Source organism: Pieris brassicae, chromosome 12 (genome assembly GCF_905147105.1).
Source record: "Pieris brassicae chromosome 12, ilPieBrab1.1, whole genome shotgun sequence".
NCBI lineage: Eukaryota > Metazoa > Arthropoda > Insecta > Lepidoptera > Pieridae > Pieris > Pieris brassicae.
The window spans coordinates 6,953,697-6,961,763 of NC_059676.1; the positions used below are offsets into that span (position 1 = coordinate 6,953,697).

Genomic DNA, 8,067 nt, shown 5'->3' on the forward strand with positions numbered 1-8,067 from the left:
CAGATCGGAATGCATTGATCGCACGCGCACATTTTGTAATTCAAAATGTAAATTTACATATTGCGTAGTTTTACTTTTCCTTAGATTGTTTTGAATTAAGAGTTCGGTTTTCATGTTAGAATCTAAAAACCTATTTCTTGGTTTTATCTTGGATAAACTCTCCAAAGGGTAGAGAATTATGGAGTGATCTGGTGGTCTGTGAAGAGGATGACGGCGTGTGCCAGGCACCAGGAGGCTCACCTACCTACCTACGAGGATCACCTACTTGCCTATTAGAATGACAAATGATCATTATACAGAAATCTGAGGCCCAGACCTAAAATGGTTGTTGCCACTATTTTTTATTCAAATTGCCTATATTTGTAGTAGTTAGTGAATAAGTATTAATTTAACTTTTGGATTTTGTCGAATCGAAAAACAAAGCGATATTTTGAAGCTAATTTGGCACTGGCAGAAAATCGGCTTTTTGTAATCTGTTAAAATTAAATGTTACCTCCTGGACCATACCATGGACACTCATGGCACATTCTTTTCTATATTTTCAAGTTAAAGTCAAAGTCAAAAATCATTTGTTCATATAGGTAACAATGTACATTTATAAACGTCAAAACAATGAAAGACACATTGAATGCTTCTAGTTTACTGCCAGTTCTCAAATCAAGGGCGTAGAATGGAAATTTTTACTCGCCAAATGTTTTTTTTTTAAATTACTTAAAAAACATTTGTAAATTAAATAATTACTAGAATGTCTTGCATATAATATTCTTATGTAAACTCTTCCTTATATGTACGTTTAAGAATATCACGTATTTATTTATTTATATTCGTAAGGCACTAATCAAGGATTTGTCGAAAGAAGCAATTAATACAAAATCTTAATACTGCAATATTTGAAGGCTAATTGTGAATCGTGTAAGAGCAACGCCGCGGGCGATCGCTAGTCATCAATAAATTATATGTTGTTGGTTTCAAGTAAAGCCAACTGGAGCACGCCTCACCATTTTGGGATTTTGCGATTGTATGACGAACTGTCGTGTTTATGCTCTACGCTATATTCTGGCGTGAATGTACATACGAAATAAATTGGTAATACAAATTTATTGTGTGTATACAATAAACTTTTTATGACTTGCGACAAATTTTACCAAAACTTTGCTCGAAATATCGTGCTAAAATATAATGATTACGAAAGAAATTTAAATTGCAATAAATATGCTATTGGTATTTAAAATCGCATTTAAATGTTTGAGTACTTATAATTTATATAAAGCACATGAGTAAGCTTAAAGACTCACTTAAGTAGGTATAGTCTTATAATATTTCAATATAATATAGGCGGAATATGAATCTTAAGATAGGAATCAAATAAACGAACAACAATAAAACAAAACATGGCTTCGGTGTTTAAAACTACCACTACTTCAACTATTACCAAGAACAAGACCTGGCTGTATAGACTAAAGTCCTTTGCCTTTTCCATTAGGGATAAATTAATATCATCTTTATCAAATAAACGAAATAACTAAATAAAATAAAAATGTCTTTATTCATTATAAGTATGCATTATATTGTGTAAGCTTTGGGACACCTTTTAAGTAAAAAACACGTATGTTATTATGTAAGTACTATTTATTATGTGAGTGTCCATGGGCGGCGGTATCGCTTCACATCAGGTGAGCCTCTTGCCCGTTTGCCTGCTATTACATAAAAAAAACTACGATGATAGGCACACACATATCGATAATTAATAAGACAAAGCTAATATAAACTCTATATCAACAATGCTCAAGACAAAGCTAATATAACATCTATAGCAACATGCCTTACATCTTAAATGATGATGAGCAGGGCACATAGTTATACAGATGACAGATGGTCAGTAACCGAATGCACTGGTCCAAAAGAAAAAAGGAACAAGGGCAGATGAATACAGCGATAGACCTGGATCGAAAGGGTAAAAATTGAATGGCAATTGCAAAAAATAAAATCGGACGGAAAACATCTTAGAGTTGTAAAAATTTTTTTTTTATTAAATGTATGTCAATCAGATGTGGATGAATAAAGCCTTATTATTATTAATATGAACTCAATAACTACACACAAGTAGAGCATCTTTCACGTTCACAAGGAGATGCGCTCACGCATACATAAACACGGCTATGTATAACACGATTGATTTAGTATATAAATGTTTGGAATCTTCACTGACCATCATTCGAGTACCATCCTTGTTTAGATAAACTAATAGTTCCTTTGCATATAGGGTAAGTTTAAATGCAACTCTGAGTTCTTACAAAGATATTTAACAATTCATTTAATATTTTATTTAATGCGCACATTAAACGTGTTATTTGAATCCATTTTTAATTATTTCATACGTAATATAAAATATAAGTGACGTTTTTATTTAGTTAGTTAGTTGTTAGTGTTGTTAGTTCTTAGGCTATTCGAAAAGCAGGGCAAGTTAATTTTATATAAATTCATTTTGATCTGATAAAATCTTGGGATTTGATATTGCATTTGTGAAGTGAAAAGTTCATTTGTGTTTTTGGCAAACAGTGAATATTATAAAATTTTGCCAGTATTACTTAGTACCATTTATTTTGCAGAAAGCTGACGAAAGTGGAAACAATATGAAGGTAAGAACTTGCTTCATCTCGGGTCATTATGAATGGTAGTGCTCAATTATATCAAAAGATTTTCGGCGGTAAAATATACAATTTGGACCGCACAAGACTTTACTTTTGTAAAAAGTATTGACAATATTTTCAACCTCAAAATAGTACTAATAATTAAAAATTCATGAATAGAATAAAATTAATTTTATGCTGGTAGCTTTTACTCGCTATATTGCGATACTTATTCGTTGAGCGAGGAAAGCACCGATTAGATCGATCAGCTACAAATATCGGCACAATCAGCCATATATAAATAGACATGCAAATTGTCATATCAATTTTTACAATGTCTTTTACTAAGAACATAAAATAATGTCTTATTTACAATAAGTGTCAAATCTATAGTACAAATACTCGCCTTTCTACCAGAGATATTTATACAGTACGCGAGAAAACTCTATTAATGAAAATATTTACCGGGTCTTTCCCCTCCTAAAACATTCTTTAGTGAAAAGCATTTAACCTGCATAAGTAACAGTCATTTTTCCGCGTGAACCTCTATAAGTAAGATTGATACTTGCCTCTACCTCTAACTCTATACCTCTATAAGCGACAGTTAAACATATTTACCTTTTGCTATTTCTCATTCCAAAATTTCGAGGGAATCTTATTTAATTCAAACCAATTGTGCGTCTGATACTGTTTTCTATACTTATATAAACCTCTACATGTGAGACAGACCCCTTCTGTAATTCTGTACGGTAGAAACTCTGCTTTCTGAGAAATGTCTGGTTTGACAGTAAATATATTTTATATTATTTTTTCAGTTGTTTGCAGTAGTCCTTCTTGCTGTATCGGCCATAGCCGAGCCACCAGTTAACAATAGGTAACATTCTTGACTCGATTTGATTTGCTGGATAGTATTTTCTTAGCGTAATAAAATAAGGGTCATTTTTCTTCCAACTACTTTAATTTTTCAACTATGAATTATATGAAAATACGCTAATTGCTTCAAAAAAATCGGGTTATATTTTCGGTAGTTTTTATTAATATTAATTTATTTATTGAACGTTTACACGCCAGTTAGAAGGTTTACACACTTAAAAGTAATATAAGAGTGCAAAGGTACGGTGTGGGTAAATAGGCTTGATTTAGTAACATTAATTGTTTAATATAAAATACCGACAAACTTTTCAGATACCTACCTCCTTCTCAATCATATGGAGTACCAGGCTTTGGTGGACAGCGACAGACGGACGCTATTATCAGGTACGTCAATACATTTAAAAAATTATGCAAAAATTCTTCAGTTGGACTACACTGAATCTAACGAAGTTTTCTATAAAACTTTTTTGTTTAACATATATTTAAACAGAAAGTTTGAACTACGTAAAGTAAAAACGATTGTATTGATAATTAATTTGGAAATGTAATATGTAACTACTATGTAAACTATCTTATGAGATTGCACGCCATTGTGTGGCAGAATACGCAAAGTTTAGATTGTACCACCATTATACTTTTGTACCATATTCTTGCAAAGAAACTAAAAACTTATTATCTTTTTTACGAATGTTCTCAGCCTTCCAAACTAAATTCCAAAAGAAAAAGCCTCATTTTATTACTCAGAACTGCCTTATTAAAAATTTCTTGTATCACCAGAGGTCGCCCATCATCGTCATACAACGCCCCACGAAGACCTTCTACTGAATATGGGCCACCAAGTCAAGCACTCTCCACACAATATGGACCACCATCCCAGGCCATTTCAAGTCAATATGGACCACCATCCCAGCTCTCAAACCAGTACCTATCGCCAAGTGCAAGAATAACTCAGCCCTCAACACAATATGGCGCTCCTAACCAAGGTTTTGGTACTGACATTACGTATGCTACACCCTCGCAAGAGTATGGTGCACCCGGTCTTGGATCACGAGGTACATTGTCACAATCCCACTTTAGTAACTGATAAACAAAACATGTCAATAAGAAAAAATCATATTATAAATTCCCTGTTATTATTTTTTGTAGGCAGCAACCGTATCTCTCAAAACCGATTTGATTCAAACTCTGGATACAACAGTGCTCAAAACAGACAATATTTACCTCCTAACCAGAGCGGATACGGCTCTGATGATGGTAGTAACGGCGTAAGTAAAATAATATTTAATTATTATTAGATATTTATTGCTAAAAAGTCAAACTTCTACACATGTATACTCATAAATCATAATGAACTACTCACCTATTCATTATTATTTATGTTATGTTGACAATTGTTCATTACGAATTGAACCTTGGACCTCGGGACCCCGAATCCCGCGAAGGAGTCTTGTGTTAAGAGATTTTCTCTATTGGAAAGTAAAGGAACATACTAACATAACATTGCAACTTAATACATAATCTTTCTCTTTAGGAGCCAGCCAACTACAGCTTTGAATACATGGTGAAAGACGAGCCATCTGGAAATGATTTTGGCCATCGTGAGTCCAGGCAGGGCGACAGGGCTGAGGGACTGTACTACGTGCTGCTCCCAGATGGCAGAAAACAGGTTAGTCGTTTCAACATGTATGTAAAATAACAGTGCCTACATCTTATCTGTAGAACGTCAAAAAAAAGGCAGCCATATTGAAATGTCATTCGATTGTCATTATGGCAAAAACGAACCTGTTATTCACTATAATTATTGCAAGCTCAAAATCAAAAATGATCATATTTAAGTTTCGTTTTGACTGTCGAAAAGTGGTTATGTCTCATGCCAATAAATTACATTTTAAATTAAGATTTCTATTTAGATTCATTAAAGTATAATAGTTAATGATTTTAGTAGGCTTCAACCTCGCATTCCAAATAAAGCTAAGCTTTATTTACGCATACATGATTTTTTAAATCGTCCACATGAATTAATTCCTTTCATTTCTCAAACAAATTGTATTCTTCTTTGCATCCGTAACCTCGAATTTTTTAATTATTTCAGACTGTCGAATACGAAGCCGACCAAAATGGATACAGGCCTAAGATTTCTTACCAAGACGTTGGTGTAGGCGCTGGAGGCTACAACAGAAATGCCCAAGGTGGATACTCCGGTGGTGGTTACCAGTATTAAATTGTACACAGACCAGATAATAGATCTCCTTTCACTGAAGACAGAAATTATGTATATCTAAAATTTCATAGTTTCATTACTAAATGACACTAATAACTGTGTATCTAAAACTTAACATATTTGCAAATTCTATTAAATTCATAATATTTTACTATTATAGATCTAATTATTATCTATACTTATACCACCAATTAATAAATAAAAGTAATCGAATACTGATGTTAAGTACAAATTATAAGTAGATTTTTACGACAGAGGCTATGTTAATGGATTGTGACTATTTATTTAGTTTTAATTATGATATACTAAACTAAAAATGTGGAAATTTATTGGTGTAATCTGTGGAATGAACTTTATTATGATCACAGAGTAGAACAAATTACAATTTGCTTTTATTTAGTCTATGTATATTGTCATTCGGCCAGTATTGCCAAATTAATGTTAAGGTTTTGTACAGATATTTTTTTAATAATAAAAGACGCTTTATAAAATGTATTTGTTTCCTTTTATATTATTTATAACAAAAACAGACAACTTTCACTGACAAGTTTTGAAATCTACAAAGATTCATTTACATGTAAATTTTACGGCAAAATTGAATTAACAATATGTATAAAAATAAGTAATTCACCTAAAATGTAAAAGATATCAAGGATTCAAATATGTAACTGTAGGTCTGTATCCATTTTCATCAGCAACATAATCGACTTTCTGTAAAAAAACATAAATGCTGTGAAAGAACTTTTATATAATCTATGGTAATTAAGTATTCACGAAAATGTTAATTTAACTTAAGGTTATCTGAAATCGTACACCACTAAGTTTAAAAAATCTAACAAAAATAATTAAGACTTTAGCTTTTAACTGCTTGGGCCGAAAAAAATTCGGGCAAAGTCATATATCTGCTGAGTCTTTATCGACATAAGTCATAAGTGAATCAACTGGTAACAATGTTATAATTTTTTTGTTATATGTTATGCTGCCCCCGCCAACTTAGTTTCGCCTTTATACTTAGCCTACCTATTTAGTAGCTACATACCAACATATGGAACGTTTTACTATGCTACCCACAGAGATTGTTCATTATTTCGGAATAAAAACCTAACTTCTAAACCTAGTTCAATAAAAAATACCGAATTGGTCCAGCCGTCTTCGAGTTTTGTGTTAGTAACATATTTTCGATTCATTTTTATTTATATAGATTATTACCTGAACACGCCCATCCGGCAACAACACGTAATACATCCCAGTCACTTGATTGCCTATTCTCATCTCACGGTGTCCAAAGTTATTTCCAATCGGCTGCTCTTTTACAAAATACTTGAACATGTAGTCGTTGTCCTAGAAAAAAATTAGATTGTTGCTCCTCCACAGTAAAGTACATTTTTGAAGTGTTGCACTTATAGAATTGTCGTCTTACTAACGTAAGCAGTAAGCACGCTCACACCTTTTGTGCGTTGTTAAGAACTTAACCCCGACGTGCCTCACGTCAAATTATTATATGAAGAAAAGAAACAAATAAATATTCTCATACTCTCTTGTCCCTTTCTTATAAACTTTCTCAATTCTCATAAAAGAGACAGATAAAGATAAAAAACAGAAAACAACATTTTATGATGCACTTATTTTTTTAAATAAGGCATTGCAATTTCCATGTTTCTAGTTAACATCTATCAAAATTTCTGTTAATTCCAGTCAAAGACTTTTTACTTTCTTCGGAAACGTATCCAGAGTACATTAAATTACGTGAACTAACGAATATATGTTACTATTTTCAAGACAAGAGTTACTGTTATTTAAGCATTTAAATATAAGTAACTTACCCCCGAACCTTGTTGGTTACTGTAAAATGAAGAAGTATTTATAAATTTCGTATAAATTGTTATTTTTTTATTATTTTTGTATTAACTAAAATAACTTACGTATTGTATAGCAAAGGCGATGCGTACACAGACATCACTAGTAACGTACAGATAATAAGGAACTGTAAAAAAATATGGTCAATTTAATAAATTTATCTTCGAGTACCTATTAACAAACATAAAGAATTTTAAACCTTAGCAATTGAATTTTGTCTCAACCTTAATAATAATAGCATATTTTTTATTAATTATTTAAGAGATTACAAGAATGACAACTTTAATAACTTGCTTATTTAACTCGCCATTAAGTTGAGAGGCTGTCTCGCTTTCATATTTCTTAAATAAGTTTATATGTACTTACGAACAATAGTAACTTACCTTCATTTTCACCTATATTAAACAAATTATTTATGTATTAATTTAACTTAATTAATAAAGTTATTCAATTTAACGTTTACTAAACAAACGATTTATACTCAAT

At 31.8% G+C, this 8,067-nt stretch overlaps 2 protein-coding genes across 2 annotated transcripts; one reads left to right on the forward strand and one right to left on the reverse strand.

The window, feature by feature from the left end:
• The first annotated feature begins 2,226 nt into the window (after positions 1-2,226).
• LOC123717542 (pro-resilin-like) lies at positions 2,227-6,190 on the forward strand. Its single transcript, XM_045673589.1, has 8 exons — positions 2,227-2,264; positions 2,610-2,639; positions 3,446-3,504; positions 3,816-3,887; positions 4,281-4,555; positions 4,650-4,768; positions 5,035-5,169; positions 5,596-6,190. The coding sequence occupies exons 2-8, from the start codon at positions 2,634-2,636 to the stop codon at positions 5,722-5,724; spliced, it is 795 nt and encodes a 264-aa protein (XP_045529545.1). The 5' UTR covers positions 2,227-2,264; positions 2,610-2,633; the 3' UTR covers positions 5,725-6,190.
• Positions 6,187-8,067, reverse strand: LOC123717543 (pro-resilin-like). Its single transcript, XM_045673590.1, has 5 exons — positions 7,965-8,067; positions 7,647-7,708; positions 7,548-7,566; positions 6,934-7,065; positions 6,187-6,435 (listed from the first exon to the last, which is right to left on the reverse strand). Exons 1-5 carry the CDS (start codon positions 7,968-7,970, stop codon positions 6,373-6,375), a joined length of 282 nt encoding a protein of 93 aa, XP_045529546.1. The 5' UTR covers positions 7,971-8,067; the 3' UTR covers positions 6,187-6,372.